At 48.4% G+C, this 25,147-nt stretch overlaps 1 protein-coding gene across 4 annotated transcripts in view; it reads left to right on the forward strand.

The window, feature by feature from the left end:
* Positions 1-25,147, forward strand: part of CD2AP (CD2 associated protein) — a 171,881-nt gene that overhangs the window by 67,851 nt on the left and 78,883 nt on the right. For all 4 annotated transcript variants that reach the window (XM_063915246.1, XM_063915247.1, XM_063915244.1 and 1 more), the window contains 2 exons: positions 8,829-8,973; positions 18,903-19,003. In XM_063915246.1, the coding sequence (XP_063771316.1) occupies positions 8,829-8,973; positions 18,903-19,003 (246 nt within the window). The remainder of the gene's footprint in view (positions 1-8,828; positions 8,974-18,902; positions 19,004-25,147) is intronic.

Raw genomic sequence — 25,147 nt, forward strand, 5'->3', positions numbered from 1 at the left:
TGCGGCAGCACGATTGGATTCTCAATATTCCAAAATCGCAGCTGGTTCCGACGTCTTGTCTTCTGTTCCTAGGGTTGATCCTGGACACAGTCCAGAAAGAAGGTGTTTCTCCCGGAGGAGAAAGCCAGGGAGTTATCCGAGCTAGTCAGGAACCTCCTAAAACCGAACCAAGTCTCAGTGCATCAATGCACAAGGGTTCTGTGTAAAAATGGTGGCTTCCTACGAAGCAATCCCATTCGGCAGATTCCACGCAAGACTTTCCAGTGGAACCTACTGGACAAATGGTCCGGGTTGCATCTTCAGATGCTTCAGCGGATAACCCTGTCACCGGGGACAAGGGTATCCCTCCTGTGGTGGTTGCAGAGTGCTCATCTTCTAGAGGGCCGCAGATTCGGCATTCGGGACTGGGTCCTGGTGGCCACGGATGCCAGCCTGCGAGGCTGGGGAGCAGTCACACAGGGAAGGAATTTCCAGGGCTTATGGTCAAGCCTGGAGACATCTCTTCATATAAACATTCTGGAACTAAGGGACATTTACAATGCCCTAAGTCAAGCGAAACCCCTGCTTCAGGGTCAGGCGGTATTGATCCAATCGGACAACATCACGTCAGTCGCCCACGTAAACAGACAGGGCGGCACGGGAAGCAGGGGGGCAATGGCAGAAGCTGCAAGGATTCTTCGCTGGGCGGAAAATCATGTGATAGCACTGTCAGCAGTGTTCATTCCGGGAGTGGACAACTGGGAAGCAGACTTCCTCAGCAGACACGACCTTCACCCGGGAGAGTGGGGACTTCACCCAGAAGTCTTCCACCTGATTGTAAACCGTTGGGAAAAACCAAAGGTGGACATAATGGCGTCCCGTCTAAACAAAAAACTAGACAGATATTGCGCCAGGTCAGGGGACCCTCAGGCAATAGCGGTGGACGCTCTGGTAACACCGTGGGTGTACCAGTCAGTGTATGTGTTCCCTCCTCTGCCTCTCATACCAAAAGTACTGAGAATCATAAGAAGGAGAGGAGTAAGAACTATACTCGTGGTTCCGGATAGGCCAAGAAGGACTTGGTATCCGGAACTTCAAGAGATGCTCACGGACGAACCGTGGCCTCTACCTCTAAGAAGGGACCTGCTCCAGCAGGGGCCTTGTCTGTTCCAAGACTTACCGCGGCTGCGTTTGACGGCTTGGCGGTTGAACGCCGGATCCTGAAGGAAAAAGGCATTCCAGATGAAGTCATCCATACCCTGGTCAAGGCCAGGAAGGACGTAACCGCAAAACATTATCACCGCATTTGGCGAAAATATGTTGCGTGGTGTGAGGCCAAGAAGGCCCCTACAGAGGAATTTCAACTGGGTCGTTTCCTCCATTTCCTGCAAACAGGACTGTCTATGGGCCTAAGATTAGGGCCCATTAAGGTTCAAATTTAGGCCCTGTCGATTTTCTTCCAAAAGGAACTGGCTTCAGTGCCTGAAGTTCAGACATTTGTAAAAGGGGTACTGCATATACAGCCTCCTTTTGTGCCTCCAGTGGCACCTTGGGATCTCAATGTTGTGTTGAGTTTCCTAAAGTCACATTGGTTTGAACTACTCACCACTGTGGACTTAAAATATCTCACATGGAAGGTGACGATGCTGTTAGCCCTGGTTTCAGCCAGGCGTGTGTCAGAACTGGCGGCTTTATCATATAAAAGCCCTTATTTAATATTTCATTCTGAAATGGCAGAATTGAGGACTTGTCCTCAATTTCTACCTAAGGTGGTTTCTGCATTCCACATGAAGCAACCTATTGTGGTACCTGCGGCTACTAAGGACTTGGAGGATTCCAAGTTGCTTGACGTGGTCAGGGCCCTGAAAATATATGTTTCCAGGACGGCTGGAGTCAGAAAATCTGACTCGCTGTTTATCCTGTATGCACCCAACAAACTGGGTGCTCCTGCTTCTAAGCAGACGATTGCTCGTTGGATTTGTAGTACAATTCAGCTTGCACGTTCTGTGGCATGCCTGCCACAGCCAAAAATCTTAAAATGCCCACTCCACAAGGAAGGTGGGCTCATCTTGGGCGGCTGCCCGAGGGGTCTCGGCTTTACAACTTTGCCGAGCAGTTACTTCGTCAGGAGCAAATACGTTTGTAAACTTCTACAAATTTGATACCCTGGCTGAGGAGGACCTGGAGTTCTCTCATTCGGTGCTGCAGAGTCATCCGCACTCTCCCGCCCGTTTGGGAGCTTTGGTATAATCCCCATGGTCCTTACGGAGTTCCCAGCATCCACTAGGACGTCAGAGAAAATAAGAATTTACTTACCGATAATTCTATTTCTCGTAGTCCGTAGTGGATGCTGGGCGCCCATCCCAAGTGCGGATTGTCTGCAATACTGGTACATAATTATTGTTACCAAAAAATTCGGGTTATTGTTGTAGTGAGCCATCTTTTATAGAGGTTTCTCTATTATCATGCTGTTAACTGGGTTCAGATCACAAGTTGTACAGTGTGATTGGTGTGGCTGGTATGAGTCTTACCCGGGATTCAAAATCCTTCCTTATTGTGTACGCTCGTCCGGGCACAGTATCCTAACTGAGGCTTGGAGGAGGGTCATAGGGGGAGGAGCCAGTGCACACCAGGTGATCCTAAAGCTTTCTTTAGATGTGCCCTGTCTCCTGCGGAGCCGCTATTCCCCATGGTCCTTACGGAGTTCCCAGCATCCACTACGGACTACGAGAAATAGAATTATCGGTAAGTAAATTCTTATTTTAACCCCTTCTGTGGATTATGCTGTATAAAGAGATGTGTATTGTGTTTTTAAAGATGCGTCCACAGCCCTTCTAGTGGCGTGACTTGGTAGCGCTGAAGTCTGTGTGTGACTTTTTCCATTATATTTCATTTTACTCGCCAAACGATGCAAATAAAACGCTTATGCCGATTAAAGTGATATGCGGCATGCCAATATTCTCTGTGTGACCACGCCTGTATCTGCATATAAAAACTTTGTAGTGTAGCATTTCGTATGCAGATACAGCCGCAGTCACACACACAGTATAGGCATGCCACATATCATTCTACTCTGTAGAGTCTGTTCGTGTCATACTCGCATAGTGATGCGAATAAGACGCATTTTCAGAAAAAAAGATGTATGAGGGCACATCTGTATATAAATATTAGGTATATGTTCATGTTGGTATATACGTAAAAGCTTCTTGCCCTACTTTCTCTAACGTCCTAGAGGATGCTGGGGACTCCGTAAGGACCATGGGGTATAGACGGGCTCTGCAGGAGACGTGGGCACTTTAAGACCTTTTAATGGGTGTGAACTGGCTCCTCCCTCTATGCCCCTCCTCCAGACCCCAGTTAGATTCTGTGCCCAGAGGAGACTGGTCGCACACTAGGGGAGCTCTACTGAGTTTCTCTGGAAAAAGACTGTTAGGTTTTTTTATTTTCAGGGAGCACTGCTTGCAACAGGCTCCCTGCTTCGTGGGACTGAGGAGAGAGAAGCAGACCTACTTTACTGATAGGCTCTGCTTCTTAGGCTACTGGACACCATTAGCTCCAGAGGGTCGGAACACTTGGTACGCCTAGCTGTTCGTCTCAGAGCCGCGCCGCCGTCCTCCTCGCAGAGCCGGAAGATAGAAGCCGGGTGAGTATGAGAAGCAAAAGACTTCAAAGGCTGCAGAAGACTTCAGATCTTCGTGAGGTACTGCGCAGGGCGCAGGGGGGGGCGCCCTGGGCAGCAATAATTACCTCATAAAAGTTCACTGGCACGCATAGATACTGCATGGGCAGTATATACAGACCCCCGCCAGTATAAAAATTAGCGGGACCGAAGTGTGCCATCGAGGGGGCGGAGCTTAGTCCCTCAGCTCTAACCAGCGCCATTTTCTCCACATCTTGCTGCAGAGACGCTGCTCCCGGACTCCCTTCACCGCTGTATACAAGTAACAGGGCGCAAAACAGGGGGGGGGGGGGGGGGGGGGCACATTAATTTGGTGCTAGTATGATACAGAAAGCGCTTACAGGTCTGGGACATTATTAATATTTCAGACCGCAGTGGCGCTGGGTGTGAGCTGGCAAACTCCCTCTCTGTCTCTCTAAAGGACCTTTTTGTGGGTCTGTCCCCTATATCCCAGTGTGTGTGGGGGTGTCAGTACGTGTGTGTCGATATGTCTGAGGCGGAAGGCTCTTCCAGAGAGGATGCGGAGCAGAATGTAATAGTGACTCCGTCGGCACCGCCGACTGCTGATTGGGTAGACATGTGTAATGTTTTGAATGCAAGTGTGGCTTTATTACATAAAAGGTTGGATAAATCTGAGTCCCAGAACCAGGCATGGAGACAATCCATGGATATTAATGTGTCACAGAACCAATCAGGGTCCCAGAAACGTCCCTTTACCCAGATAGCAGACACTGATACCGACACGGATTCTGACTCCGGTGTCGACTATGATGACGCTCGGTTACACCCAAGGGTGGCCAAGAGTATTCAGTACATGATTATCGCAATAAAAGATGTATTACATATCACAGAGGACCCTTCTGTCCCTGACACACGGGTCTGTATGTTTAAGGGGAAGAAACCTGAGGTAACATTTCCCCCATCCCATGAGCTGAACGCTCTATTTGAAAAAGCTTGGGAAACTCCAGACAAAAGACTGCAGATTCCTAAGAGAATAGTTATGGCGTATCCTTTCCCCTCACAGGACAGGTTACGGTGGGAATCATCACCCACGGTAGATAAGGCTTTGACTCGTTTATCCGAAAAGGTGGCCCTACCGTCTCCGAACACGGCGACACTAAAGGATCCTGCGGATCGCAGGTAGGAAACTACCTTAAAATCGATTTATGCGACTACGGGAACCCTGTTCAGACCGGCGGTAGCGTCGGTATGGGTGAGTAGCGCGATTGCAGGATGGGCAGATAACTTGTCATCTGACATGGACACCCTCGACAGGGAGAATGTATTGTTGACATTGGGTCACATCAAGGACGCAGCGTTATACCTAAGGGAGGCTGCGAGAGATATTGGCCTCTTGGGATCGAGGGCCAATGCCATGGCAATTTCAGCAAGGAGGGCGTTGTGGACCCGTAAAATGGACTTGTGATGCTGACTCCAAAAGACTTATGGAGGCCTTGCCTTACAAGGGTGAACTTTTGTTTGGGGACGGCCTCGCAGACCTGGTTTCCACAGCTACCGCGGGTAAGTCTTCTTTTTTGCCTTTTGTTCCCCCATAGCAAAAGAAAACGCCTCCATACCAGATGCAGTCCTTTCGGTCTCATAAATTCAGAAAGGGACGTGGATCATCCTTCCTCTCCAGAGGCAAGGGTAGAGGGAAAAGAACACCAGCTGCGGCTAGTTCCCAGGAGCAGAAGTCCTCTCCGGCCTCTACCAAATCCACCGCATGACGCTGGGGCTCCGCTGCGGGAGTCCACACCGGTGGGGGCACGTCTTCAGCCAGGTCTGGATTCATTCGAACTTGGATCCTTGGGTGCTAGAAATTGTAACCCAAGGATACAGACTGGAGTTCGAAAACGTGCCTCCACACCGATTTTTCAAATCGGCCTTACCAGCTTCTCTCCCAGAGAGAGAACTAGTTTCAGCTGCGATACAAAAGCTGTGTCAACAGCAAGTGATTATCACGGTTCCCCTGTTGCAACAGGGAAAGGGGTTTTATTCAACTCTATTTGTGGTCCCGAAGCCAGACTGCTCGGTAAGACCAATTCTGAACCTAAAATCCCTAAACCTGTATTTGAAAAGATTCAAATTTAAGATGGATCTCTCCGGGCAGTGATTTCCAGTCTGGACGGGGGGGATTTTATGGTGTCACTAGACATAAAGGATGCATACCTTCATGTCCCTATATATCCTCCTCATCAGGCGTTACTGAGATTCGCTGTGTAGGATTGTCATTACCAATTTCAGACGTTGCCGTTTGGGCTTTCCACGGCCCCGAGGATTTTCACCAAGGTAATGGCGGAAATGATGGTGCTCCTGCACAAGCATGGTGTCACAATTATCCCCTACTTGGACGATGATCTGATAAAGGCGAGATCAAGATACCAGTTACTGAAAAGCGTGGCACTCTGTCTGAGGGTACTACAACAACACGGCTGGCTATTAAATTTGCCAAAGTCGCAGTTGATGCCGACAACTCGACTGTCGTTTTTGGGCATGATTCTGGACACGGAACGGCAGAGTGTTTTTCTCCCATTGGAAAAAGCTCTGGAACTCCAGAACATGGTCAGGGATCTGCTGAAACCAAAAAGAGTGTCGATTCATCAATGCACTCGAGTGTTGGAAAAGATGGTGGCGGCCTACGAGGCCATTCCGTTTGGCAGGTTCCATTCAAGAACTTTTCAGTGGGACCTACTGGACAAATGGTCATGGTCCCATCTCCAAATGCATCGGATGATAAGCCTGTCCCCCAGGACCAGGATATCTCTCCTGTGGTGGCTCCACAGTGCTCACCTCCTAGAGGGTCCAGGTTCGGAATCCAGGATTGGGTTCTGGTAACCATGGACGCGAGCCTCCGAGGCTGGGGAGCAGTCACACAAGGAAAAAAAATTCAGGGGATATGGTCAAGCCAGGAGGCTTGTCTGCACATAAATGTGCTGGAATTGAGGGCCATATACAACGGCCTGGGACAGGCGGAGCATCTTCTTCGCAACCTACCTGTACTGATCCAGTCAGACAACATCACAGCCGTGGCACATGTAAACCGCCAGGGCGGAACAAGAAGCAGAGCAGCGATGGCGGAGGTCACCAGGATTCTTCGCTGGGCGGAAAATCATGTAAGCACTCTGTCAGCTGTTTTCATCCCGGGAGTGGACATCTGGGAAGCAGACTTCCTCAGCAGACACGATCTCCATCCAGGAGAGTGGGGGCTTCATCAAGAGGTCTTTGCAGAAGTGACAAACGGTTGGGGACTCCCTCAATTAGACATGATGGCGTCATGCCTCAACAAAAAGCTTTGGACATATTGTTCCAGGTGTAGGGACCCTCAAGCAATAGCAGTAGACGCACTAGTGACACCGTGGGTGTATCAGTCGGTCTATGTGTTCCCTCCACTTCCACTCATCCCAAAGATATTGCGGATCATAAGAAGAACAAGAGTTCAAACAATACTCATTGTTCCATACTGGCCTCAAAGGGCCTGGTATCCAGATCTTCAGGAAATGCTCACAGAAGATCATTGGCCTCTTCCTCTAAGAGAGGACCTGTTACAACAGGGGCCGTGTGTGTTCCAAGACTTACCCCGGTTACGTTTGACGGCATGGCGGTTGAACACCAAATCCTAGCTAGGAAAGGTATTCCAGGGGAGGTCATCCCTACTCTGCTTAAAGCTAGGAAGGAGGTAACGGCGAAGCATTATCACCGTATCTGGAGGAAGTATGTGTCTTGGTGTGAATCCAAGAATGCTCCTACGGAGGTTTTTCAGCTGGGTCGTTTTCTCCATTTTCTACAGGCAGGGCTGGATATGGGCCTGAAGTTAGGCTCCATTAAGGTGCAGATTTCGGCCTTATTAATATTTTTTCAGAAGGAATTGGCATCTCTTCCAGAAGTGCAGACTTTTGTTAAGGGAATACTGCACATCCAACCTCCTTTTGTGCCTCCAGTGGCACCGTGGGACCTTAACGTGGTGTTACAGTTCCTTAAATCACATTGGTGTGAACCACTTCAAACTGTTGAGTTAAAATTTCTCACTTGGAAAGTGGTCATGTTATTGGCGTTGGCATCTGCAAGGAGGGTGTCAGAATTGGCGGCCTTGTCTTACAAGAGCCCCTATCTGATTTTCCATATGGATAGAGCGGAATTGAGAACTCGTCCACAATTTCTACCTAAGGTGTTTTCGTCGTTTCACATGAACCAACCTATTGTAGTGCCGGTGGCTACGGATGTCTTGGAGGATTCCAAGTACCTTGATGTAGTCAGGGCTTTAAAAATCTATGTAGCCAGAACTGCTCGTATTAGGAAAACGGAGGCTCTGTTTATCCTATATGCAGCCAACAGGGTTGGCGCTCTTGTTTCCAAGCAGACTATCGCACGCTGGATCTGTAACACGATTCAGCAGGCTCATTCTACGGCTGGATTGCCGTTCCCAAAATCGGTAAAGGCCCATTCCACTAGGAAGGTGGGCTCTTTCTTGGGCGGCTGCCCGAGGCGTCTCGGCATTACAGCTTTGCCGAGCAGCTACTTGGTCGGGTTCAAACACTTTTGTAAAAAAAAATATCCACTTTCACATCAGCCATTCTCAAGTTCAGTCCTCAGGTAACAGGTCATGTTTTCAGGATTTCTCTCTGTGTAAACAGGGGGTATCATTACTGCTCAGCAAAATAGATTAAATCACTGAAGGCATGACCTGTTTGAGGCGACGTGAGGGCTGGAGGGGAAAACCCCTGATCTCACATTTAATATAACAGTCAGTGAAATAATTTTAAACTCCAAATACCTTTCTCAGTTATGCCAGTATTACTGCTGCAGATCTGTTAGAACGTGTGCTCACCTGCCGTCCACATTATTTACATTCCATTGTTAAACACTGTAGTGTATTAGCCGGCAGCGCCTGCGCATAGGGTGGTGGCTATAAGTAGTGTATGCTCTGTAAGGGGAAGGGCTCTCTGATTTATGGAATGTGCTCATTATGGCTATATAGAAATGTCCTCTAAGGGGGCCGAGATCACCGTGCTATTTATCACTCTCCAAGGCTTGATAAATGGGGGCATTTGTTTTTCAGTCTTTGTACAGATTGCTGTTAATTTATGCATTGTTTGTGTTGATCTGTTCAGTTGATACGTTATCCATCCAATGCCACGCATCTTAAAATGTTGCTGTCTTTTTCTTTCTGTAGGAAGTCACAAAGGATACTGAACCAAAGGAAGAAAATGTGTCTAAAAGGGAAAAAGCTGGAAATGTGGCTAGTTTAGTGCAGAGAATGAGCGTGTATGGGATTCCTGGAATAAGACCACCACCTCAGAACAGGTCCTTCAAGAAAAGTACGTACATTCCACGTGCGGCCTTCTGCGCTGACCAAATGCAGTGACGGAATGCCCTGCACCCTTATGTTACGCTGTACACTTACAGAAACAGGAATAATAAGATGGCGTTTCTTTAGTTGGCGTCCAGTTATTTACTTCCTAAGTCATGTGACTGAGATGGGAACCTGTCACCAAAGACATTAGCTCTGCTGTGAGAATGTAAGCCTCATTGCCATGGGTATTTTAACACCAGAGCGATGTATGCACAGGGATGGGTACATGAAGAGGATGGCATGAGTACATGATTTATAATCAGGGAACCTGCATTGTTTAATGTCGCAAAAGCACATTCACTTCAACAGTAACCTTATCGATTATCTCCCAGTAGCACTCTGATCTTTATGTCGGAATTGTCAAGGGTTGGTCGACAGGCCATAATATCTCTCATGACTGGCAGTAGGGTCAGTGCAAATGGCGAGCTGGCAGAGGGGGGCGGATTACCCTTCACACACCTCTAATCCCCACATATGGCACTATGTTCTCCTGCTGTCTGCAGCAACACATCCTTATTCCCTACACACCATGGATCCCACACATTGTCCTCTCCTCTGTCTGCACTACGTACCACGCTGCCTCCTGCCCACAAACCTATATCTCGCATTGGTATTTGATTTATCCATATTCTAAGCCTCTTTCTCACAGCATTCCTGTCCACCATCATGTAGACCTCTAAATCTACCCTTTGTTATTAAACGGTCACACTGCGGGGCAGCCACCAGGTCACTTTTACTAGTATAAACATTGTAGAACTGTTAAGATAGGGATTGCAATAAAAGCTTGTAATCCGAAGACTAGTTACAGTGCCAGATAGAGGAGAAGGTGGAATTGCTCCAGCAGTCACAGGAAGCAATAACCGTGCTGCCGACAGATTCTGCCCTGAGCAGATCATGTTAGACGTCAGAGTGACTCCATTCTGGTGGCAAATGGCAGGCAAAGTGCAGTACTTACGGGAGAGCAAATTAGGCCTTTGGAGATATAACGTCTTTTATTCTACAGTGATTATACAATGGGGGCAATTCAATTGGCCACAGGGTTTTAGTTACAGGGTTAAGTGCCTGGAGCTGTTCAGTTCTTGCTTACAGCTGCAGTAACCATAACTCCCAGGTTATCTTCTCGGAGATCTGCTATTACTGCCTGCATTGACATCACGACTAGCCCGTAGCCACTAGTTAGCGCAGATTTCTACCCGCAGCTCAGGAGGAGGGTGAGCAGAAATCTGCCTTTAGTGCACCCTCTGGGCTAGTTGCGGGCTTACTGTGGGCCGTAATTGAAACCGCTCTAGGCGCTTAACCCAGGAGCTAAAATCCTGCAGCTAGTTGAATTCCCTCAGTGTACAGTATGTAATGGTTTCTTTATAACCTGTCTTGCTGCAAACAAACAGATCTTTACTTGTGTCTGTTTAATTTGCCCATGGCTTTTTTTTTTTTTTAATGCACATTTTGTAAATTACTGCTACTAAAACCATTTTCTCTGACGTCCTAGTGGATGCTGGGAACTCCGTAAGGACCATGGGGAATAGCCGCTCCGCTTGAGACTGGGCACAAAAGTAAAGCTTTAGGACTACCTGGTGTGCACTGGCTCCTCCCCCTATGACCCTCCTCCAAGCCTCTGTTAGATTTTTGTGCCCGGCCGAGAAGGGTGCACACTAGGGGCTCTCCTGAGCTTCTTAGTGAAAGTTTAGTTTTAGGTTTTTTATTTTCAGTGAGACCTGCTGGCAACAGGCTCACTGCATCGAGGGACTAAGGGGAGAAGAAGCGAACTCACCTGCATGCAGAGTGGATTAGGCTTCTTAGGCTACTGGACACCATTAGCTCCAGAGGGACCGAACACAGGCCCAGCCTCGGAGCTCGGTCCCAGAGCCGCGCCGCCGGCCCCCTTACAGAGCCAGAAGCAAGAAGAGGTCCGGAAAATCGGCGGCAGAAGACATCCTGTCTTCACCAAGGTAGCGCACAGCACTGCAGATGTGCGCCATTGCTCCTCAGCACACTTCACACTTCGGTCACTGATGGTGCAGGGCGCTAGGGGGGGGCGCCCTGAGCAGCAATAAAAACACCTTGGCTGGCGAAAATACATCACATATAGCCCCCAGGGCTATATGGATGAATTTTAACCCCTGCCAGATTCCACAGAAAAACGGGAGAAAAGGCCGCCGAGAAGGGGGCGGAGCCTATCTCCTCAGCACACTGGCGCCATTTTCTCTCACAGCTCCGTTGGAGGGAAGCTCCCTGGCTCTCCCCTGCAGTTACTACACTACAGAAAGGGGTTAAAAAAGAGAGGGGGGCACTAATTAGGCGCAGTATAACAATACAGCAGCTATAAGGGGAAAAACACTTATATAAGGTTATCCCTGTATATATGTATATATATATATATATATATATAGCGCTCTGGTGTGTGCTGGCATACTCTCCCTCTGTCTCCCCAAAGGGCTAGTGGGGTCCTGTCCTCTATCAGAGCATTCCCTGTGTGTGTGCTGTGTGTCGGTACGTTGTGTCGACATGTATGAGGAGGAAAATGAGGTGGTGGCGGAGCAATTGCCTTTAACAGAGATGTCACCCCCTAGGGAGTCGACATCTGAGTGGATGAGCTTATGGAAGGAATTATGTGAGTCAGCTCTTTACAAAAGATTGATGACATGAGACAGCCGGCGACTCAGCCTGTGCCTGTCCAGGTGTCTCAAAAGCCATCAGGGGCTCTAAAACGCCCGTTACCGCAGATGGCAGATACAGACGCCGACACGGATACTGACTCCAGTGTCGACGATTAAGAGACGAATGTGACTTCCAGTAGGGCCACACGTTACATGATTGAGGCTATGGAAAATGTTTTTACACATTTCTGATAATACCAGTACCACTAAAAAGGGGTATTATGTTGGGTGAGAAAAAACTGCCTGTAGTTTTTCCTGCATCTGAGGAATTAAATGAAGTGTGTGATGATGCGTGGGTTTCCCCCGATAAAAACTGTTAATTCCTAAAAAGTTATTAGCATCATACCCCTTCCCGCCAGAGGATAGGGCACGTTGGGAAACACACCCTAGGGTGAATAAAGCGCTCACACGCTTGTCTAAACAGGTGGCACTACCGTCCCCGGATACGGCCGCCCTTAAGGAACCTGCTGACAGAAAGCAGTAAAATATCCTAAAATGTATATACACTCACACGGGTGTGATACTGCGACCAGCAATCGCCTCAGCCTGGATGTGCAGTGCTGGGGTGGCTTGGTCGGATTCCCTGACTGACAATATTGATACCCTAGATAGGGACAGTATATTACTGACTATAGAGCATTTAAAAGATGCATTTCTATATATGCGTGATGCACAGAGGGATATTTGCTGACTGGCATCAAGAGTAAGTGCGCTGTCCATTTCTGCCAGAAGAGGGTTATGGACAAGACAGTGGTCAGGTGATGCTGATTCCAAAAGGCATATGGAAGTATCGCCTTATAAAAGGGAGGAGTTATTTGGGGTAGGTCTAACAGACCTGGTGGCCACGGCAACGGCTGGAAAATCCACATTTTTACCCCAGGTAGCCTCTCAACATAAGAAGACGCCGTATTATCAGGCGCAGTCCTTTGGGCCCCATAAGGGCAAGCGGGCAAAAGGCTCCTCATTTCTGCCCCGTGGCAGAGGGAGAGGAAAAAGGTTGCAGCAAACAGCCAGTTCCCAGGAACAGAAGCCCTCTCCCGTTTTCTGCCAAGTCCTCAGCATGACGCTGGGGCTTTACAAGCGGACTCGGGCACGGTGGGGGCCCGTCTCAAAAATTTCAGCGTGCAGTGGGCTCACTCACAGGGGACCCCTGGATCCTTCAGGTGGTATCTCAGGGGTACATATTGGAATTCGAGACGTCTCCCCTTCGCCGTTTTCCTAAAGTCTGCTTTACCGACGTCTCCCTCCGACAGGGAGGCAGTATGGGAAGCCATTCACAAGCTGTATTCCCAGCAGGTAATAATCAAGGTACCCCTCCTACAACAGGGAAAGGGGTATTATTCCACGCTGTTTGTGGTACCGAAGCCGGACGGCTCGGTGAGACCTAATTTAAATCTGAAATCCTTGAACACTTACCTACAAAGGTTCAAATTCAAGATGGAGTCACTCAGAGCGGTGATGGCAAACCTGGAAGAAGGGGATTATATGGTGTCTCTGGACATCAAGGATGCTTATCTCCATGTCCCAATTTACCCTTCTCACCAAGGGTATCTCAGGTTTGTGGTACAGAACTGTCACTATCAGTTTCAGACGCTGCCGTTTGGTTTGTCCACGGCACCCCGGGTCTTTACCAAAGTAATGGCGGAAATGATGATACTCCTTCGAAGGAAGGGAGTTTTAATTATCCCTTACTTGGACGATCTCCGGATAAGGGCAAGATCCAGGGAACGGTTGGTAGTCGGGGTAGCACTATCTCAAGTAGTGTTGCGGCAGCACGGTTGGATTCTTAATATTCCAAGATCGCAGCTGATCCCGACGACACGTCTTCTATTCCTAAGAATGATCCTGGACACAGTCCAGAAAAAGGTGTTTCTCCAGGAGGAGAAAGCCAGGGAGTTATCCGAACTAGTCAGAAACCTCCTAAAACCAGGCCAAGTGTCAGTGCAGCAGTGCACAAGGGTCCTGGGAAAAATGGTGGCTTCCTACGAAGCAATTCCATTCGGCAGATTCCACGCAAGAACTTTCCAGTGGGACCTGCTGGAAAAGTGGTCCGGATCGCATCTTCAGATGCATCAGCGGATAACCCTGTCACCAAAGACAAGGGTGTCTCTCCTGTGGTGGTTGCAGAGTGCTCATCTTCTAGAGGGCGCAGATTCGGCATTCAGGACTGGGTCCTGGTGACCACGGATGCCAGCCTGCGAGGCTGGGGAGCAGTCACACAGGGAAGAAATTTCTAGGGCTTGTGGTCAAGCCTGGAGACATCACTTCACATAAATATCTTGGAGCTAAGGGCCATTTACAATGCCCTAAGCCAAGCAAGACCTCTACTTCAAGGTCAGCCGGTGCTGATCCAGTCGGACAACATCACGGCAGTCGCCCACGTAGAGAAGCTGCAAGGATTTTTCGCTGGGCGGAAAATCATGTGATAGCATTGTCAGCAGTGTTCATTCCGGGAGTGGACAACTGGGAAACAGACTTCCTCAGCAGAAGTCTTCCACATGATTGTAAACCGTTGGGAAAAACCAAAGGTGGACATGATGGCGTCCCGCCTAAACAAAAAATTGGACAGGTATTGCGCCAGGTCAAGGGACCCTCAGGCAATAGCTGTGGACGCTCTGGTAACACCGTGGGTGTACCAGTCAGTGTATGGGTTCCCTCCTCTTCCTCTCTTACCAAAAGTATTGAGAATTATAAGACGGAGGGGAGTAAGAACTATACTCGTGGCTCCGGATTGGCCAAGAAGGACTTGGTACCCGGAACTTCAAGAGATGCTCACGGAGGACCCGTGGCCTCTACCTCTAAGAAGGGACCTGCTCCATCAAGGACCCTATCTATTCCAAGACTTACCGCGGCTGCGTTTGACGGCAGGGCGGTTGAACGCCGGATCCTGAAGGAAAAAGGCATTCCGGATGAAGTCATCCCTACCCTGATCAAAGCCAGGAAGGATGTAACCGCAAAGCATTATCACCGCATTAGGCGAAAATATGTTGCGTGGTGCGAGGCCAGTAAGGCCCCGATGGAGGAATTTCAACTAGGTCGATTCCTGCATTTCCTGCAAACAGGAGTGTCTATGGGCCTAAAATTGGGGTCCATTAAGGTTCAAATTTCGGCCCTGTCAATTTTCTTCCAGAAAGAACTATCTTCAGTTCCTGAAGTTCAGACGTTTGTAAAAGGGGTACTGCATATACAGCCTCCTTTTGTGCCTCCAGTGGCACCTTGGGATCTCAATGTAGTTTTGGGGTTCCTAATGTCACATTGGTTTGAACCACTTGAATCTGTGGAGTTAAAATATCTCACATGGAAAGTGGTCATGCTGTTGGCCCTGGCCTAGGCCAGGCGCGTGTCAGAATTGGCGGCTTTATCCTATAAAAGCCCTTATCTGATCTTCCATTCAGACAGGGCGGAATTGAGGACTCGTCCTCATTTTCTCCCTAAGGTGGGTTTAGCGTTTCATCTGGACCAACCTATTGTGGTACCTGCGGCTACTAGGGACTTGGAGGACTCCAAGTTGTTGGACATAGTCAGGGCCCTGAAAATATATGTTTCCAGGACGGCTGGAGTCAGAAAATCTGACTCGCTGTTTATCCTGTATGCACCCAACAAGCTGGGTGCTCCTGCTTCTAAGCAGACTATTGCTCGTTGGATTTGTAATACAATTCAGCTTGCATATTCTGTGGCATGCCTGCCACAGCCAAAATCTGTAAAAGCCCATTCCACAAGGAAGGTGGGCTCATCTTGGGCGGCTGCCCGAGGGGTCTCGGCTTTACAACTTTGCCGAGCAGCTATTTGGTCAGGGGCAAATACGTTTGCTAAATTCTACAAATTTGATACCCTGGCTGAGGAGGACCTGGAGTTCTCTCATTCGGTGCTGCAGAGTCATCCGCACTCTCCCGCCCGTTTGGGAGCTTTGGTATAATCCCCATGGTCCTTACGGAGTTCCCAGCATCCACTAGGACGTCAGAGAAAATAAGAATTTACTTACCGATAATTCTATTTCTCATAGTCCGTAGTGGATGCTGGGCGCCCATCCCAAGTGCGGATTGTCTGCAATACTTGTAAATAGTTATTGTTAACTAAATCGGGTTATTGTTGTTGTGAGCCATCTATCCAGAGGCTCCTCTGTTATCATGCTGTTAACTGGGTACAGATCACAGGTTGTACGGTGTGATTGGTGTGGCTGGTATGAGTCTTACCCGGGATTCATAAATCCTTCCTTATTGTGTCAGCTCGTCCGGGCACAGTATCCTAACTGAGGCTTGGAGGAGGGTCATAGGGGGAGGAGCCAGTGCACACCAGGTAGTCCTAAAGCTTTACTTTTGTGCCCAGTCTCCTGCGGAGCCGCTATTCCCCATGGTCCTTACGGAGTTCCCAGCATCCACTACGGACTACGAGAAATAGAATTATCGGTAAGTAAATTCTTATTATTATTGTCTTGCCCTCTGAAAAACATAAATAGCCTTAAAGCTGTTTGCACGAGGTTCCCATAATCTCAGTGCCATCTTAATGTATAGGTACCCTGGGTAGCAGGGTTCCTCAATTCTACAGGCCTTCAAGCAGGACTTTGCGCCAGCTCCCTTTTCTCTGACTCATGCACTATAACCTTGTGAAGCAGCCAGTGCAGGTACTGAGTGCAGTAATCCTCCTCCAGTGCCCAGCTGTGTTCAGTTCCTCCAGCAAGTGACGTTAGTGTAAGCACAAAGATTATTTTTATTATCTTTTCTTTTTAAGGCATCATATCATCTCTGCAGCCCTGTACAGGGAATATACAAGTAACCGTGAACGTTGGCAAATTGAAATATACAGTAAATGTTAATTGATGTATTATAAGAACAACACGGCAACATGTAACTAACAAACTTGGTAGGACACAGACAGCGGGTGAGGGTTGTGTTACACACCCTTGACAGGCAGGTAGCTGTTTGTCACAGTGGTAACTGTAAATGCACAATCAGTGCACACTGACACTACTAGCAAACGGCGCATTGTTACTATGGATCATGCAGTAGAGGGTAGGTGATGTTTTATTGCAGGTTTCCCATCAGAGTGCAGTGGAAATATAATTTTCCTTTACTTGTAATCTAATCAGGGTAAATTGGTGTCTAGCGATTTCCCAACATGTTCCTGCATGACTAGATGGGCCAAGTGGTTCTTATCTGCCGTCAGATTCTATGTTTCTATGTTACAGCCAGTGACCTAGTTAGAGAATTGCTCCCATACAGCTGAATGCAGGTGGCCAAATTGCTCGATAATAATAATTGGTGGTCTAAAGTGGAAAATGTTTCAGCCAAAGGAGATTGGGACTTTGTTCTGCCAATGGGCCTAATTCAGATCTGAACGCAGGGGGGGCAGATATAACATGTGCAGAGAGAGTTAGATTTGGGTGGGTTATATTGTTTCTGTGCAGGGAAAATACTGGCTGCTTTATTTTTACACTGCAATTTAGATTGCAGATTGAACACACCACACCCAAATCTAACTCTCTCTGCACATGTTATATCTGCCCCCCCCCCCCCCCCCCCCTGCAGTGCACATGGTTTTTCCCAACGGTTAACAAATTTGTTGCTACGATCAGGTCTGAGTTACCCCCAATGTCTTTCTGTCTTGTCCAATCATCTTGTAGTGTGTATGTGTGTGTAGCAATCACTCACTTTTTGTGTGAATGGATTAAAAGTGATCTGGTTGTTGTGTTGCCTGATTGCATATCCTGACTGCACAGAAATGCAACTGTGCATTTGGAGACACACTCAATGTGCGGCCCATTAGAAATACCTGCCTGGATTTCCTAGGTTTACGTTCTGTGAAACGGCGCAAAGCAGTTCTTCTTCTGTTGGTGAAGTCCGCACAGTAACTTCTTGTTCCCCATTTCTACAAATATGTTTTAAATTGTTATCTTAAATGTCTAAATTTGAACATTGCAGATTGTGATTTAAGTGGAAAAAGAGATTTAATTTGTGGTTACGTTAAAGTTCTCCTGATCTTCGGGAGGGATTTTAGGATATAGTGAAGCCTCCCCTTTCAGCAGGATGGTTAGACATTATTGTAAAGGTAACATAGAAACAAAGAATTTGAAGGCAGATAAAAACCACTTGGCCTATTTAGTCTGCCCATGTTACACGCGCACACATACTGGGGTTAATTGTTGGGAGCCAGTTAGTCTACCAGTATATTTTTGGATTGTGGGAGGAAACCGGAGTACCCAGATGAAACCCACACAAGTACAGGGAGAATATACAAACTCCACACAGTTAGACCCATGGTGGGAATCCAACCCATGAGCTCGGTGCTGTAGGGCAGTAATGTTAGCCATTGCACCATCCGAGGTAGCACTGGATAAATCTATGTAGTAATAAAGGAATGCCTGGGCCATGCAGTCTGTTTCAGCACGGTTGTATTAAGCAGCTTTTACCAATCATACTGATGTGTGTGGCTTAGAGTTCCTCCTCTTATAGTGTAATGTCCAGTTTACAGAGAATTGTATGAAGAATAAAACGTTCCTCAATCTGTATGTAACAGACGGATCAGTGGATAGGGAATTTTACAACTCATCTAGGACCTTGGTTACCTCTGTTTTTACTGGTATTTCTAGTGTAACCCACAGGAATTTAGCAGCGCAGGAGTAGTATGCCCACATGCGCATGAAAAAGAGGCGTGGCCCAGTTGGCGGCGCTAATGGAGGCATGCCACCCTCCTCAACATCATTTATGGGGGCATCCCGGCCTCCTCAACGTCACTGATGGGCGCCCCCCACCATGCAGCGTCACTGATGGGGATGTGCGCCGTAGGTGCCCGGCTTCCCCCCAAGCTCTATCTATAATGTGAATAGACGCAGCTGCAGGCTCAAAAAAATTTCCACATTAATTGCAGACTTTGGTAGACAATTGAAGAGCCCAGGGGATCAATTAGCCCAGCTAATTGAAACCCCTCACCCTCCCTCCCTCCCTCCCTCCCTCTGCTCCAAGGGCCGCATCACTGATATAGATTAAAAACCAGATGAACTTTATGCAGTGACTCTGTAGCGGCGTCATCCCCTTATCTTACTGCATGTGTCCATTCCCTGGGTCTCATTGGAAATGGTAGCAGGCTGGTAACATTCATATTTGCCCATCTAATGTTGCTGTGTTTGTATTCAGTGGCAAAGAAACAACACTTGTAGTGCATAACTTTTTTTCCTTGCATATATTATGTGTGTTTGTACAATGCTGCTTTATCTTCCTTTTTGATTTTGTCTTAATTTCAGAATCCAAAAAGAGACAATGTAAAGTTGTCTTCGAATACATTCCACAGAATGAAGATGAGCTGGAGCTTAAAATCGGAGATATACTTGAAATCACTAATGAGGTATGCTGTGGGTTGGGATTATTGTTTAGTAATATAGTCATTAAAATGTGCTGTGTATATGCTGATTTATGATGAGGGTTAAAGAAGATTACACCTAGTGGGGTGTAGTATGGTATGCCGGCGGCCGGGCTCCCGGCGACCAGCATACCGGCGCCGGGAGCCCGACCGCTGGCATACCGACAGCATGGCGAGCGCAAAGGAGCCCTTGCCGGGCTCGCTGCGCTCGCCACGCTGCGGCCACTCTATTTATTCTCCCTCCAGGGGGGTCGTGGACCCCCACGAGGGAGAATATCTGTCGTATGTCGGGATTCCGGCGCCGGTATACTGTGCGCCGGGATTCCGACATTCGGCATACTGAAGACCACCCCAACTAGTGTATAGGAATCTGCAAGCTATGTTGTCTTGTCTGGGGAATATATGGAGTGCCAAGTTCCGATAAGTGCTCCGGATCTATAAGAGATGGATATGGAGAGAGAAGGAAGTGTTGGATGTCGGCTATGAATAGTCGCATGTCAGCAATGGATAGAGCAGAAAGAGTTAGATGTTGGCGCTGAATAGAGAAGGAAGTGTATATTGGGGTTGGATTAGAGAAGTAAGTGTCGGGGTTGGATTAGAGAAGGAAGTGTCGGGGTTGGATAAGAGAAGGAAGTGTCGGGGTTGGATACGAGCAGGAAGTGTCGGGGTTGGATACGAGCAGGAAGTGTCGGGGTTGGATACGAGCAGGAAGTGTCGGGGTTGGAGACTAAAAGGACGTGTTGGGGTTGGATACGAGAAGGAAGTGTCGGGGTTGGATACGAGAAGGAAGTGTCGGGGTTGGATACGAGAAGGAGGTGTCGGGGTTGGGTTCGAGAAGGAGGTGTCGGGGTTGGGTTCGAGAAGGAGGTGTCGGGGTTGGGTTCGAGAAGGAGGTGTCGGGGTTGGGTTCGAGAAGGAGGTGTCGGGGTTGGGTTCGAGAAGGAAGTGTCGGGGTTGGGTTCGAGAAGGAAGTGTCGGGGTTGGGTAGGAGAAGGAAGTGTCGGGGTTGGGTAGGAGAAGGAAGTGTCGGGGTTGGGTAGGAGAAGGAAGTGTCGGGGTTGGGTAGGAGAAGGAAGTGTCGGGGTTAGGTAGGAGAAGGAAGTGTCGGGGTTGGGTAGGAGAAGGAAGTGTCGGGTTGGGTAGGAGTAGGAAGTGTCGGGGTTGGGTAGGAGTAGGAAGTGTCGGGGTTGGGTAGGAGTAGGAAGTGTCGGGGTTGGGTAGGAGTAGGAAGTGTCGGGGTTGGGTAGGAGTAGGAAGTGTCGGGGTTGGGTAGGAGTAGGAAGTGTCGGGGTTGGGTAGGAGTAGGAAGTGTCGGGGTTGGGTAGGAGTAGGAAGTGTCGGGGTTGGGTAGGAGTAGGAAGTGTCGGGGTTGGGTAGGAGAAGGAAGTGTCGGGGTTGGGTACCAGAAGGAAGTGTGTGTGAGAGAGAGGTGCAGGGGGAGTATGTCTTTCAGATCTTTATGTGGATGAGCAGAGGGCCTAATTCAGCATGGATCGTTATTCTGAGAAATTGCAGTTGTATGCAAGAAGAAAGGCTCTGCCCCGACAGGAAGAAAAAACGCTGCCACTAACCTGCAACTGAAACGCCCTGGAAGTGGTTTGCCCTGACGTCAGAGACCCTCCACAAAAACGCCTGGATACGCATGCGGGGTTTTTCTGACACACCCAGAAAATGTCAGGTTTCCGCCCAGAAATGCCGGCTTCCTGTCAAACAGCTGCTACATTGCGATTACGACCTGTACGCATTTTCTGCCGCTATTACCTTCCGCGCGGGCACAATGCGAATGCTACGCATGCGCAGCCGTTCAATAATCGCTCAATTTGCGATTTATCTGAATAGCGATCCATGCTGAATTAGGCCCAGAGTCTGTCAGGGAAAGGAATGTGGAACAGGCTGGAGGGTGAGTATATTGGAGTAAGCTGCTTATGTCTGAGGGGAATGCGGCTGCAGTTAGATCTGCCATAGAGCAGTAATAGATGGGGACTGTGGGTGCAGATACAGATGGTCATCATACATCTAGCCCCTGTATGCCATGCAGCGGGAGATGCCTGCAATGAAATGCAACTAGGGTGCACAAGGAGAATCTACTGATAAATTTGATATGCAACACTTGTATATTGTGTGTGACACTTGTATGTTGTATATTGTACAAGTGTCATATATCAAATGAATCAGCGCAGTCTCATTGTGTGTCCTTGCAACATTGCATTGCTACAAAGACGCATTTTTGGCAAAAAAGACGCCCGACGATAGAAGATTCTCACGCAGCCTGGTGTACACAGCCCGTTTGGCGTAACTGCAGCAACATTGTATGAGGACACATCTGTAATCTAGGAAATATGTGAAGAGCCTTGTTAAGTGGAAGTATGGAGTGGGCTGGGGTTTCTCCGTTAGCTGACATCTAGATGTAACGAGGAATTAAGAGTGGTTTTTAAACTTGCGTCAATGTTCTGCTGCTGTCTCTGTTTCATTTACACTGTAGCCCAGATACATTTCATTCATTCATTTATTGCTGCCGTGGCATTATGATGTGACTGCCTGTAACATTGTACTTTCTGAGCTCAAACCTGGTGATACTTTCTATGTATGCAACGTAATCCGGGCATTGCTGTTACATGTGCCTGTTTGTTGTTCCGTCATGTTCTTGCCTGCATGCTGACGGAGAATCCTGAAGGCACAGCAAATATTTGTACAGCTGACGCAGCCCATGTACTTCCTGCATGCTGGTATGCAGATAAGTTGCCTTCCAGGCTTTAGAAGTGGCGCTGACACTAGTAAACGCTGTTACGGAGATATGAGCAGTAGTGATGTGCGAGGTTTTGGTCTGTTCCACACGTGGCAGGAGAATAAAGATCTCGCTTGTATATAATAATTCCCATCTCTGCAGTGTTGTGTTTTAGACCCTTTGCCCTGACGGACACTCTGTAGATCTGTGCGCGGTCACAGCCGCAAAGGGCTGACATCTAGATTTATGCCTGTGACAGTAGCTCATTGCAGATGTTCTTATTTTTAGAAGTCGCATCTTTTGATATCTGCCAGTATCTGGTATTTGTGTAATCTAGAGCAGATGGCTAGCTTGATCTGAACGCATACAGTGCTTGGCACTTTTATATGTATGCACTTCTTACTCCAATATCCCATATGTTCCTCACTCATTCCAAAGTCTTTCTCAATTGTTCATTTTACTAGCAAAGAAAAAACAAAACCACCCATTCGTTTTGACTACGGTAAATAAAACGGAGCCTGTAAGATTCAGTGATAATGCAAACTTACAGCGAGTTGTTGTTTGCCTGGTTTAGCTTGTTGTGAGGTTCTCTGCTAAGCAGGGCCCTCGCTGTGTGCGGGAGATTTGTTATGGGTGCGTGTATATGAGAATATGTGCATCACATAATGCCATAGCTACAGCTTCCTATGCCTCCTCTGTGCCTCAGGAAGTCCACCTTGCTATACTGTACATACTATTGGGGTGTGGTATTGAAGGTCAACCACACTTGGATCGACAGTGTCTAGGTCGACCACTATTGGTCAACAGTAACTAGGTCAAAAGGTTGACACAAGGTTGTTGTTTTTTGTGTGTGTGTGATGTTTTCACCATCCAGTGACCTGGAACCCCAATTAGTGCACCGTGTCCCCTGCTTCGGGCAAGGTTACCGCTCCCAATTGTAGTCCACGTGGATCATTAAGTAGGAAAAAGTTCCAAAAAAGAAAAAATATGTGAAAAACTCATGTCGACCTAGAAACCTTGTTGACCTAGTTACCGTTGACCAATAGTAGTCGACCTAGACACTGTTGATCTAAGTCTTGTCGACCTAGAGACCGGATACTGTACACTGAGCAGAGCATTATCACGCAGTTATATTTGAATCATATCTAGGATTGCTACTTACGGTATTAACATTTTCCTGAAATCTCCTCTCTGAGATCATATCTGCCAGCGCCTCCCCCCCCATTGACCCAGGGCTGGAGACTAAGGTAAGGATTTCAATCAGCTGCGGTAATTTACCACTGGCTAATTGATCCCCTGTGACTATTCTATTAGTCCTGAAGGCCGCAGGCTGCAGTTTATGGTAATTTTTTGGGCCTGAGTAGATAAATTGCCTGTTTTCTGGTGTCGCAAACCTGTTAACACATAGGTCCAGCAGTGATCGCAAAAATGCGCTATAGCGCGTATTTACGCGCTATAGGCAGAGAGGGACTCAATTTTGAAATAATAGCGGGTCCTGCCGGACGCGCTCTAACTCACCAACCAATCACCGCCGGCAGCGTCCCCAGTCTTCACAACCAATCACTGCCCGCAGCGTCTCCCATCTCCTCATTCAATCGCCGCCCGAGCCCTGGTCCCTCTGCATCCGCGGCTCTGCCTCCAGCTGGTCACAGTGATCAGGCAGCCCACAGCCCCCCTGGCGCTTGAGTGCGTCTCCTGTGCCAGACGCGTCGGCTTCTTCTCTCCCGCTGTGATACACAGTGCAGAGTTCAGCAGATTCTGCATTGGAAACAGCAGCAGCGGCTTTCCCCCTTCTGGCTGTCGCTGAGGAGCTGTGTGCACAGTGAGTTTACTGGTCCCAGCACTGGCTTCAGTCTACCCTGCTCCATCCCTTCGGGTGATCTATTACCTTGCACTACAGTTGCCTATGGAGTGCCTGCCGCTACTGCTGCTCATCGAGGTGGGACTGCCGAGCCTCACCTAAGAGGCTGCAATACATCTACCAGCAGACTCCTGGCAATTGAAGCGCTTGGAGGTACAATATAATCAAAAATAAATAATATTAGTTATTAAATATGTATTAAATATTAACAGTATACAAAGTCAGTCTGCCAGCAACAGGAGTCTATACTTCAGCACAGCATATTGTAATATATATATATATATATATATATATATTACACATACATACATGTACACACTTTAGTTTAGTCCGTAGGGGGCCCCCTTGTCTTCAGTGCCCCGGGCCCCCAGGAGCCTTAATCCGGCTCTAGGTGCACTCCCCAGGTGAGACATTGTAGCAGGCAGTGGTTCCATAATTATCTTGAGAGTGTCCTAATTATTATTTAGGGACATTCTGCATATCAGCAGATTGGGCCCATCACCCAGTGTCTGCCCCAACTCACTCTGTCCTGCCTTCCCCTGTACCCCTGCTCTATCATGGCTCCATCCCCACCGCTCTGTCTGATCCCCCTTTCTCGGGTCCCTTACCCCATTCTCAACAGCTGGCCCTCCTCTTCTAGGTCTGTCCTATATCCATTGCAATGGGAGCAGCTGGGGCGTACGCCCAGGCTTCATCTGTGCACGTATAGAGGAGACGTGACACTGCCACTCAATGCCTCCCAGTATCGCTCCCCATTACCCTCTCTATTCCCGTCACCCTTTCCTGTCACCTACTGCCTCTCCGTCTCCTACTATATCTACTTGTCACCCACTGCCTCCCCCTGTCACCCAGTCCCTGGCGTCACCCACTGCCTCTCACTATCACAATCTCCTGTCACCCACTGACTCTGTCTCCCACTATCTCTCCTCGTCACCCACTGCCTCACCCTCTGCATCACTATCTCCCCATCACCTTTTCTCCTGTCACCCTCTGCCTTCCCAAGCCATCAGTCATCACCCTCTCCCTCTGGTTTTCTATTGCAAGCTACTGCGGCAATAGAAAACTACCTTTCACCGTGATTGACTAGTATAATTACAAAGCACTGTACTTTCAACCCCCCCCAATCTTACCTCCAGCATTACCTCAGTACTGTCTGCCCCTAACCCACTCCTTGCCCTCAGTACTGCCCCAACTGCAGCATGCCCTTATTTCCCTCTACCCAAACTGCTACCCACTCACAGCACTTCTCAAACTGTTGCCTGCCCCAGCTGTGCCCCAACTGCTGCCTGCCTTACCCCCTCCCTACCCCCAGTACTGCCTGCCCTTAAGCCCCTGTACCCCCTACCTGCCCCAAGTGTACCCTGCCTCAATCCCCAGGTCTACCCCAACTGCTGCCTGCCCCCAGCATTGCTTATAAAGTATAAATTGTGATGGGACCCAGAAACCGTGGAGTAGGACCCCGATTTTTTAAAGCGAGGGGTCCCTGGGACCCACAATTTTTTTCGCTCAGCGCGATCACTGGTCCAGGAACTTATCCCGGATT

The sequence above is a fragment of the Pseudophryne corroboree genome, chromosome 4 (assembly GCF_028390025.1).
Source record: "Pseudophryne corroboree isolate aPseCor3 chromosome 4, aPseCor3.hap2, whole genome shotgun sequence".
Taxonomy (NCBI): Eukaryota; Metazoa; Chordata; class Amphibia; order Anura; family Myobatrachidae; genus Pseudophryne; species Pseudophryne corroboree.